A 12,564-nucleotide genomic window follows, 5' to 3' on the forward strand; every position below is an offset into this window, starting at 1 on the left:
AAAAATTAAAAGTACGTTCTTAAGAAGAGATTTGCTTTATACACAACTACACGGAGATGCAAAAAAACGCTTTTTTGGGAACATTTTTTCGTCAAACAAATTGTTACTTCTTTTATTTTTTAATTTATATTCATGATTTTTTTAGCAAACTGTATATTAGCTTTAATTCATAAATTCAGTTTTTTTATTAGTATTGGGTTTATTATACAGGGTTAATCGGAGGGTTGTTTTTTAGCTTAACTTTAAAATACCCTGTACAATAATTTCGTAAGTAAATTTTTCTAAAAAAAAAACTTTCGGTCAGAACCATGTCTCCAGAGCATTTTGTTTATTGGCTTGTGTCAAAACATGCATTGGTTAATTTGTAAGAGCGAAGTTAACTTGCCACCACCAGTAAATTACAATTTTTTCAATCATTATTTTTTTATGTTATTTTTTAATATGAAGAGGTTGCAATTTGTGTCACAATACCTGGCAAAAGTTGAACATATTAGCAATATAACACAATATGATATAGACCGAGAGCTGGCTACATAAAATACTTCACACAAAAAATTAGTCATGTAACATAAGGTTTTTTATGTAGCCAGCTCTTAGAATAATATTAAAATTTGCTCACGAAATTATAGCACGGTTTTTTAAAATTAAGGTAAAAAACAACCCCTCGATAAACCCTGTATAATAAGCCAAATACTAAAGTTTGTAAACAAAATGAGTTTAAAAATTGAAGTTGACATATATGTATATACAGTTTGCTAAAAGAATCACGAAAATAAGGTTGAAAACAAAAAAATGTATAACACTTTAAAATTGACGAAAGAATTTTTTCGTTCAGCTTTTTTTTTGGCATCTGAGTGTATAAGGATACATCGATGCCTAATGCCCTTATATAAAGTAAAATTAATATTCCTTAACGTAACAAAAAGGGATAAACGAGAAAATAAATACAAAAACCCCGTGTTCAAAAAAAGTGCTAAAAATGACTTAAGAAAAAAGCAACACCCCCGCCGAATGAAAATATTTATACGGTCCTGGATACAGCCAGGGTTGATGTCAGTCAAAACAAAAACATAGACCTGATTTAATGCACGGTAACGATCAACCCTGCTATATACCTTATATTCAATTATTGTTATCGAGTACGTAAAATAATGTCTTGATTTTAATGACCGAATTTGAAAATAATCATATAAAAATCTGGTTTAAGATATTGAGACGGCTAAAAACTAAAAAAACGTTCACACAATTGAGAAAAGAATAAGTTTTAATGTAGTTATAATACAGAATAGCAAATCTGAACTAATAATAAAAAATACAATTGTGTTCTGTGTGCTTAAAATAACAACACCCTATGGAGTACTTATAAAACATATAAGTTATGTTAAAGCACTGACTTTTTTTGGGCATGTTTCTAGAGATTTTCTTTAGAATGTAGTTGGTTCCAGTCTGTTCGATTTCCTTAGTATTTTGATTTATGTACAAAATAATCAAATTAAAATAGAAAAATGCGTTTAATTTTTTGCTTTTCACTGATAGAAAACGGTATATAAAACAATATTTAATTTTACATAAACTTCTGTAGTCCTATCGGCAAAAAGAAATTACAGGTGGCTTTAATATTTCCATATACAGGGTGATTCACGGTCTAAAACATCACCGGTTTTCCATAAACTTTTAACCTACCGTCACTGTGAACTACCCTGTATATTTAACATTATGGAATTAGAGGCAGGAAATACGTGTGTACTTGAATAGTATATGCGTACGTATCTTTAACAAATTCAAAGAAATTAGACGTACACATTATACAGGGTGTTTCAAAAACATGTGCCATTTCTCGTGTGGAGATTGCTCACGTGAAAATAGCATTTATTTTTTATATCAACATAGGTCCGATTCTGCTTGGTTTCGTAGCTACAGGGTGTTAAAGTTTTAATATTTTTATATTCGATTTATTATAATTTTCTTCCAAGTACATGAAAGTGTCGACATATTCACCAGGGACGTGCATATGACTTATCAGTGGAATATTTTTCTAAAAATAGCACGTACGCCACTGACTTTTTTTTTATCTTGTTAGCGAAATATTGTAAGCAGTTTAATGCCGATTAAAAGTTGTCTACTAAGTTGTCTAATTTTTACGTGAGGAATCTCCCCACGAGATATGGCATGTTTTTTGAAACACCCCGTACTTCACACAGGTTTTTCATCTAAAATGCACCATGATTAAATATACTAGCCCTGATCACTTCATTTGCGTGGTCTGTATTTTAACGCACGCGACAGAGATAAATATAAATGACCGGTTGACAGACAGAGAGACAAATTAAAAAGCGGCATACGGTGTTGCCGGTTTTTACGTTTGTAGGAAAACGTGAGTAGAAAAAAATAAATTGTTTTAAAAACTTTCATGTATACTTCTGAAATGAAGATAATATATCTAGCTAAATATAATCTATTATTACAGCTGTAGTAAAATGAGTAACTAATTGTGAAAAATAAAGTTCCAATTTTAGATGCAACATTTTTCATAAACGCCTAATTGTGCGGTTTGAAATTTTGATGCAAAATCCGGCAATATACTGCATAGAGGAAATGTATCAACCTAATACAATCTTACACGTTAAAATCCAGACCACGCAGTTTCGATGACCAGACCGGTATAAAAGTCTGACTAGTAAAAAGGGTAGGTATCTCTCGACTCCTATTTTCAAATCACAAAAAACCGTTTTTCAAATAATAATTTATTTTAAATAGCCAAACAGGTTCGAAAAATTAAAACAATCTCTAATTTAAGGTAGACTATACGATCGGGTATCTTCACCTCAAATATAAGCAATAATATCCCTGTATATAAAACCAATCTTTATTTCTTTTTCAATTTTAATTCTTATAGTACGAGAGCTAGCAACGTCGGAAAAATAAGTATTTTAAGACGTCTGGCTCTTTGATATATCTTTTACTATGCTCTCTAGAACAGCATGCGGCCCGTCTGGCTACCGGTAAACGTTGCGTTCCCTACTGCGCATTGAAAGAAGATTGTATATTTTTTCCTTTAAATTCTAGTATTGAATAAATCGAACATGTCTCCATAGCGCAGTGCGTAGAGTTTCCGACTACGAACCGATGATTCAGAGTCCGAATCCGGGTCAGGGCAAAGACTTTTTTTATTTTATTTTCGTTTATATTCTGATAGTAAAGAATTAAATATTTGTTTTTTTTTAATTACCAGAATTATTTAATACTTTACTATCAGAATATAAACGAAAATAAAATTAAAAAAAACGTCTTTGACCTGACCCGGATTCGAACTCTGTTCATCGGTTCGTGGTCGGAAACCCTACGCACTGCGCTATGGAGACATGTTCGATTTATATTCAATACTAGAATTTATAGGACTAAATTAATAAAAAATATAGGATCTTCTTCCGATGCGCAGTAGTGAACGCAACGGGTATCGGCAGCCAGACGGGCCGCATGCTGTTCCAGAGAGCATAGTTAAAGATATATCAAAGAGCCAGACGTCTTAAAATACTTTCTCGAAAACGTTGCTAGCTCTTAGACTATTATATTTGTTGCAAATTAACAACACAACTTATAAGCATATATTTTCTATTAGTTTTTTTTTATACAAAACGTGTTTATACTATATCCCAAAGACCTCTTATTTTCTACTTTATACAACATATTTATATATTTCTTTTTGCCTCGTAACTCAGTCTGTTGCAAACGATTTGCAAATTTTGATCGAATGGAAATCAAGTATTGTGCCCGGGTATAATAAATACGTCTTAATTTAATTGTTTCGTTTAATCAAGTTTAAAAAAGGGTTGTTTGGACTAATCTACGCATTCTGGGCAGTAATCAGACGTTTTTATCAACTTAAAGATAAGAAAAATAAATAATATTGATTGTGGCGAGGAGATTTGAGACATGAAATTTTGAATACCAACGTTTCAGTACACCTGTTCCAATAAAATATCTCATTTAATAACTATAAGCTTTCTAAATAATTTAGAAACTTATTTTTATTTTTTTATTCTTTGACATTGTAAACATTTATAAATGTTTATTTTAAACAATAAGACTGACAATGTTATTTGTATACTTGTTTTGTATTCTCTTTTGTTTGTTTACTTTACCTTTGTCTACAAATTGTAAAATTTTTTGACAATAAAGGGATTTATTTATTTATTTATTTAATAATAATCTCATGTAAGCCTAAATAATTATGTAACGCCATTTAAGTCATTTTACTGACTTAAGTCGTTTTAAAACTGCCTTGTTGCAGCTCTGGCGATAACTGAGGTATTTCACTGGAACTGTGGTAATGAAACACCCGGTATATACGAACAAAATCTAGTATGGGAATTCGAATATATATTTGTTTTTTTAATGCACTTAGAAAAAAAAACTTTTAAACAGAAGAAAATGTTATCTCCAAAGAAATAAAATAAAATGAACGATTTATTTCATAAAAAAAGCAATAAAACCTTTATAATCAACATTTCTTAAGCCTAGTTTTCCATGTATACCAATTTCATAGATTTTCTGTGAAAAGAAAATGTCACAGATTTAACACACTTATCAAGAAGTGTTTTTTTGGATAATGACATATAAAAAAACAATCCTTATGGAAAATTACACTAGAACATGTCAAAGTCAAAACCGGTTTGAAATAAGTTACTTTATGTAATTTATGTAAGTAACGGACAGATTAAAAACATTTTTTTCGTCAAAAATTCTCGAAATTCGCACACACGAAAAACTTTCAACATATCATGGCCGTAAAGCAAATCTACCTCTGTGTATATGGTTTAATATAAAAATATTCTTCTACCCCTGAAGTTAAATAGAAAAAATAAGAAAACTAACCAAAATCCCTATCTAGAAACATGCTTTTTCCCTTAAGTATACAACATCTTGGTCTCATAATATGTGTTATTTGAATCTGGGGTGGGGAGAGTTCCACCCAGTTGGAGGAGGTTTTGACAAGAAAGTAACAATTCTTAAAAATATCCATGATTAGCTAACAGTCTTAAATTAAGTTTTTTATATATATAATACAACGGAGCGGCAGTATCTATCAGAAGTGATGAGTTTGAGTGAACACAAAACATATATCTTTTAAATTTATTTTGATGTGAAGGGCAGTCCTTGTGTGAACTACGGTTTCCTTTCACTTCTGATACGATCTTCAACCAACTCCATTTATTTTTTTATTACTCTATATATTGATCGTTCACATGAACTATTTTTTTTTAATTTCTAAAATTTTAGGTCTCTAATTTCTAAATTCCAAGATAGAGTAATAATTATAAAAAAATACGAAATATCATACAAAGTAGTTCAAATGAACGATCACTATATCGATGAAATTTAACGCCATTTTCATACTGTTGCTCTGACACAGAGAAAATCCTGTCACATATTTACAAACACAGCCTACGATAATACAGTATTCCAGTCGTCGTGTATACGCGTTATTCTCAACTAGTTCATTCTTGATTTGCGCGACTGAACTACCAACTCAACTGTATCAAAACGTTTGAAACGATATTAAAAAACCTACATGCAAACGGTACAAGGTTCGAGTCGATCGAATTTTGCTAAAAAATTAACATTTGAAATGAAATGTAAATGAGATCGAAATACGAGTATTTATTTTAACAACCTCACAGTATTAATATAAGTTTTAGTTCTTAGAAAGAGAACACCCTGTTTTGTAATATATACCCTGTTTAACAAAAAATTACTAATCACAAATTAGTTTATTATTCCGATACGAGTGATTTTTTTTGTTTTTAATTAAAAATGATATGCAACTGTCACTAATGTCATATATTCTTTTGCCAGACAGTCTGTATTAGGGTTTCCAAACTGTTATCTCGGTGTATGTTTTTCCCCAAAATCCCGATATTAAATCCCGGGATCCTGAAAATCCCGAAAATATGAATGCCCAATCTAAAATGATTCAACTTTATACACTTTAGTCTTTCACAGATCATATTTTATTTATAATAAGCAGAACGTCAATATCTAAAAGTTATATTTCAGTGTTTGCTATATTTTTTTTACAACAATAAATTGTATTTTACTTTATGAATATTTTAATAAAGCTTCTCATTTTCTATTTGATATATGTAGCTGCATTTTTATTAAGTATTTCTTTAGATTAAATTTCTCATTCTGATAGTCAATCTTGAGATCCCGATACCGAAAATTGGAAACCCTAGTCTATATACATATGAAATATTCTATTATAATAAAATCATTAAGATAAATTTTCCTTTAAAACTTTTTTAGGATTTTTTTTTAAACCTTTTAAACTACAATTCAAATAACTTATATTTAAATAAAGTAAAAATAGTAATTAATGACCTAACTTCTACTTTTTCTTAACATTTTAATTGATTTCTAATTTACAATGAAGAGGTTAAGTGAAATACAAAAAAAAACATTGCGCAGATATGGTATTAATATGTTTTTGTACACAATTCCTTATGCCAGTACAAGAAAAATAGTAACATACACTTTTATTTTAATTTTTAGTTGTTTATATTGATTATTTTATATTAATCAGAGTATAAAAGGCTTTAAAAATAACGCTCATCAATTTTTTTCAAAATATATGAACATTTCTAAAAATGCATTGGTGAAAAAACCAATTTAATTTTTGTTTGAATTGGGTCTAATAATTTTAACTTTTTAACAATTGCTTTTTTATCTAGACTTAACAGATATCTAAAACATACAAATGCCACTTCTGCACAAGTTCAAATTTAAATTATTTAATTTTTTTATCAAAATATCGATCAACGAACCTTGTATCTTTATTTTTGACACCACACTATTTAAAAAAACCGGATTGCAAGGCTTGCAACCGGCTCAAAATAATAGAAAACCTTTATCCTAAAATAAATATAAGTTAAAAATTTTGAAAGTATAATCGAAAACAATAATAATAATAATAAAAGAAAAACGAAAACAAACAGCCTATTATTAATATATATTTCTTCTCTTCAGTATTCTAATTATCCTACTTGCGCTTATTAAACGAAAGAAAAAAGTACCGAAACCTGATGATAAGTCCGAGACGAGACGAAGCGTCATCGAAAATGGTCAAAACCCATACCAGCTCACAGTTGTTTTATAATTCAGATAGTGTTTATACATTATACTTCTTAAAAACAAACAACAAACTTAGGCCATTTTTACATCATATTATTTGTCGAATTATAAAAATATGGCACCCCCTTACATTGTTCTTTTAAACCGAAATATATAACTTTGGGGGTTTAACGAAAACAAAAAAAAACGCTCTAAAATTAATCGAGTGCCCGAGCAACAGCGAAATGCGCACACCTTCGCTACATGAAGAAAAAAAAACAAAAAAAAATATCTCAACAACATTGTTTATACATTATACCTATTTTTAATCCCAACTATACAGCTTATACAAGTAAATGGTAATATTATTTGTCAAAAATAAATCTTCAAACAGCCTATACATAGATAAATGGCGTAGAGTTCGAAATAGCCGCGCGCGCAGAAGGGGCAGTCCGGGAGGCGAGAGGGCGGGGCTAACGGGAGGCCACGCCTTTTTATATTAAGAAGGCACGCCTCCCTTTCGTATTAACACAATTGGCTTATTTTCGTTTTGGCAGAACAGTTTGTACCTTTTATTTATATGGATATGATCCTTCATCGCGACGAGACAGAGAATGTCGCCAAATTTTATTTTAAAACCGAAAGATATATTTGTAATTATCGTATATATAAAATATTTGAGTCATTCAATAAAATACTCACAAACAAAAACACACAATCTTTTAGAAGTGTTTTGAATGGTTACGCAAATTTGTATATAAGATAAAGCCAGTGATACGCTGGTATCCATTTTGATTCTAAGGCAGTGGCATGTTTACAAAAACAATCTATATTTTTTTTTAGATTTCTCTTTCAGTGGTGCAATAACCAACTTTTTTTAGAAATGAACTCGCCACAAATTTATAGTTATGTAATATTTACTTTGTCATCTACAGGGTCGGACTGTGCTAGAGAGGCCCGGGTGTGATTTTTCGTCTTATATTTTGGACAATTTTTTCCCTATTAATTTATTGTTCGTGTTTGAAATCAGGGAACTACCCATAATGTAATGCAAATGTAAATATTGTTAATCCAAAAAATAGTTTTTGGGATAACTCAGAATATTATCATCATTTTTTTCTCATTCATTTCTACTGAAGATAAAATAATGAACTATTTTACATGAACGTCCTAAGACAGGGGGGCCCGCGAAGGCTGGCAATCCCCTGGCTATATGGCCAGTCCGACCCTGGTCATCTATACAAAAATAATAATAACGAACTAAATAGTTTTAAATATAGTATACATATTACAGTTGAGGGTTGGAACCTTTGGTGTTAAACAACAAAATAAAAACACTACTTCGCAACAATACACCAAAATACTTTACTTTTGCACTGGACGCGCGTTTCGCTAACCATGTTATGCGTTATCAGTTTTAATCATCTACTGATGATGCTAACATGGTTAGCGAAACGCGCGCCCAGTGCAAAAGTAAAGTGTTCTGGTGTATTGTGGTGCATTAGTGTTTCTATTTTGATAGTATAGATATCTATCATCTTTATAATTTATAACTCAACTCCAAAATTAATTATATTATTTATACAGTACCTAATATTTAAATTACTAATATTTTATATATTAACATATGGCTACTAAAATACCAATGACAGTAATGTGCCTCAAAATAAAATATCACTATTATTTTGAGTTTCTGGGAAAAAAAATATGTATTCTTTTTTAATTCCTTTTTTCAGCAATAATAAATTTGCCACAAAAGTATAGATATTTAATAATATGGTATGGTAAACAAATATCAACAAACTTTGACGACCTGCATCTTATTTGTTAATTTGGAAATACCAACATATGTACCTTATACATCCAAATACACAACAGTGACAATTTGTGCCTGTCGTTTTAATTCACAGGTTAAATTGTATTTTCTGTCATTTTTCGGATGAAATCTGTCAAAATTTTCCTTGACTTGGGCAGATTTTATATTCAATTATCCCATCAAACAGAAATATATTTTTTTCAATCAAAAATTCTAAAACGCCGATATAAAATTTGGAGACACCTCTAATGAGAATTTTATAAATAAAATACTCTTTTTAAAGACATGTAACCAATTATGATATGGTTTGTATCACTAAGAGCGTAAAATACGGCGATTACGAAATGGTATAATGCGGCTTGAGAACGAAAACGATAGGGCCTCGGCCTATTCGCCTCCCGAACAAGCGGACGCTCCACACATATAATTATTTTTTTTATTACTTTAAAAATTAGTATTAAGAGCTCGACCAATCACAGACAGTACTACGCGGGCTGAAACATGACAACACTGCCGCCAACACCACCATATTTACTTTTTTTTAAATATTTTTCGTTAAATTTTCGGCCGGCTCTAGGAACAACACTTAATAAATTTAATTCGCAAGAAGATTTCTATATAGTCTTTCCATAGAAATTATAGGGGGGGAGGGAGGAATATGTGGGGTACATATCGGAGTCCTTAATTTTTCAGTAAGCTCCCAGCGTTCGGGTCCGATTTGGCAATCGCGTAAACTATTTTTTTTTACTTTTTCTACGGACGCTCGAACGGTTCGCACGACAAAGTTAAACACCTAAAAAGTGCCACCGGGTGCGGGCAGTGGCGGAGAAACTGCGGTTCTCGCGTTACGAACGTGAGGGCGCGGCACTTAGGCTGGCACGCCTCGCGGTGGGCGGGACCGACAACCTACTTGGGTGATCGGGGCGTGGTGACGAAATCCCGCAGTTGCGATTGGCGCACCTCTGGTTTTCGTCGGAGCAGGCGCTCGTGGCCGCTCGATTGCCGACTGTTGGCGTTGACGCGGACTGCGGCGACTTTATGGCCGGTATCTGAAAATAAAAAGATAATACATGAGTCAATTATAGCTATTTCCGTAAATATTGATTTCTTCCGAAAAAATTTAAATTATGAAAGTTTTTTTTAGCAATTTTACTTGCGTGCATATTAGTAACATATATTCTGCAGAATAAAAATAAGTAAAAAAGTTCATATAAATGTATGTTCTAAAATGCTTAGTTTCGGAGATACAGGGTGTAGAATTTGATTTTTATTTTGATTTTTCCAAATAATTTCTGAAGCAACGTCAATATTTGGATGAAAATTGGTGTCTGGAAGTTTTTTGACAAGAGAAATGCGACTATGATGTCAATATGGCTACTACTTATAGGGGGTGCCACCAACCTATCTTTTAACTGGTTTGAAGAGTAATAAATTTTCGTTTGTACCTGTATAAAACTACTGAGTAAAAAATATACATTTACGACGTTTTTTTCGTAAAAAAGGTGTCCTGGTTAAAATCGCTACGAGTAATGGTTCTCGAGATATTTAGAATCTAAATTATCAATTCTTGTCTTAATTGACATAAACTAAACATGTTGACTAAATAGTTTTTAGACTGAAATCATAAATTTGGAAGGTTTTTGTGCCAAAAGTTCAATAGAAACTGTTTTATCATCATTTTTTTGAAAAAAATATGATTAATTTAAAAAAATAAAAAGTTTCCAAATTTATAATTTCAGTCAAATAACTATCTACTTACTCAACATTCTAAATATCTTGAGAACGGTTTCTCATAGAGATTTCTACCAAGAGACTTTTTTTACTTAAAAAATCAGGAAAATGTATATTTTTTCACTCAGTAGTTTTATACAGGTACGAACGGAAAGTTATTACTCTTCAAAACAGTTAACAAATATGTAGGTGCCGCCCTCTACAAGTAGGAGTCATACTGACATCAAAATCAAATTTCTCATGTCAAAAAACTCCCAGATACCAATTTTTATCAAATATTGACGTTACCTCAGAAATTATATGGAAAAAATCAAAATAAAAATGAAACTTCTACACCCTGTACCTTCAAAACTAAGCATTTTAGGACATACATTTATACAAACTTTTTTACTTATTTTTATCTGCAAAATATGCTGCCGAAGTTTTCGGAATACAGTTTCGACCACCCTGTATATTATTTTTATTTAACCTTTCGAGGGCTGTAATTTCTCCGAGAAGCATTTTAAGGCATATACATATGTTCATAGGAACTTTTTGTTTTATTTTTATCTGTAGAATCACTCACCGAAGTTAGATACACTATTTTTTAACACCCTGTATAATATGTTGGGACGAAAATACAAATTACAATTAAACCACGTCAATATCTACTACAGCTTACCTCGATTATCCCTAACACTACTATCACGTTCGCCAGCTTGCTGCTGGGGCGTGGCCTGCTGCCGCACCCCTTGGACCTGAGAGGCGGCAGGCGGACCGACGGCCGCGCCCTTCGAGGGGGCGGTCGCTACCGCAGGACACGCCTCCGTCACAGCCTTCTCCGGCTGCGGCGACTGCTTAACGGGCTTGCCCTGACTATCTTTGTGGTGCTGAGCCACTTGAGCGTAACTCATTCGCGGCGGGTGACCCTGTAAGTCCTGAAATAAAATTTGAAATGAAACTTTTTATTTTAAAAATGTGTCACAATAAAAATGAAAGAGTAATGGAAACGTACCGGTAAGGGTGGCGAAGGGACCTGCACTGGAACTGGGCACCCTCCTTTCGAGTCTTGTCTCGCGAATGTCGAATTCGTAGTAACGGTAGGCGTAGGCCTGGCAGGAGCATCAGTTTGCACAACCTGTAAAAGAAGACATAATAATATGCAGAAACTATAGTATGATCAAAATCTTTTATGGTCATGAGATAAAGGCAACATTAAAAAATTAAATATTAAATTAATTAAAAGTAGGTTATTTCTAAAATCATAATAAATTTAATATGTGAAATATTGAACGTACCACAGTAGTCATAGTAGCAGCATTAGTGGTGGTGGGACAGAGAGGAGCCAGTTCTGGTTCGCATCCGTTGAGTAGGACGTCATCGGTTTTCGTAGATTTATCGGCCATTGTGCACTTCGTAGGTACAGTCGCAATCACAGATTTACTGCTAAAACTAAAGAGACAATATATTTACATTAAATTCACTCACTTAGGGCCGTTTTAAAACAGTGCTTAAAACATGGCCGTAGGATGCATCGTGGCGAGCATCGCATCGAGATGGCCTACTATGTTTGTACCCTTAAAAAACAAATAGCTTGTAAATTTAAAAGATGTTGAAAACTTGACAATACAAATTTTCGAAGACAGCAATAAAAAATTGTGTAAAAGAGACATTAACAGAAACAGAAAGTACTCTCTACAAATGGGATTTTTATTCCTTACTGTGCAAATTATTTCAAAAGAAAACTTACTAAATGCAAATAAAAATATACTCCAAAGAAAATCAATATCACCAAATTATTTAATCTTAATAATTCTCTATCTGGAAGGCAAAAGAAATATAAATTAATCATAAAACAAAGTCTCTGACCCCATAATACTGCGCAATAAGTTTTATAAAAAAGTGCCTATTATTAGAATAATTACACT

General features: G+C 31.9%; 1 protein-coding gene across 1 annotated transcript in view; it reads right to left on the reverse strand.

Moving 5' to 3' along the window:
- Positions 1 to 8,578: 8,578 nt before the first annotated feature.
- The window catches only part of LOC115877333, a 74,645-nt gene continuing 70,659 nt past the window's right edge, over positions 8,579 to 12,564 (reverse strand). The window contains exons 11-14 of the mRNA XM_030893479.1: positions 11,935 to 12,088; positions 11,652 to 11,774; positions 11,319 to 11,574; positions 8,579 to 9,975 (exon numbers count right to left, since the gene is read on the reverse strand). Coding sequence (XP_030749339.1) covers positions 9,833 to 9,975; positions 11,319 to 11,574; positions 11,652 to 11,774; positions 11,935 to 12,088 — 676 coding nt within the window. The 3' untranslated portion in view covers positions 8,579 to 9,832. The remainder of the gene's footprint in view (positions 9,976 to 11,318; positions 11,575 to 11,651; positions 11,775 to 11,934; positions 12,089 to 12,564) is intronic.

The sequence above is a fragment of the Sitophilus oryzae genome, unplaced genomic scaffold (genome assembly GCF_002938485.1).
Source record: "Sitophilus oryzae breed Bouriz unplaced genomic scaffold, Soryzae_2.0 scaffold_1443_pilon_pilon, whole genome shotgun sequence".
NCBI lineage: Eukaryota > Metazoa > Arthropoda > Insecta > Coleoptera > Curculionidae > Sitophilus > Sitophilus oryzae.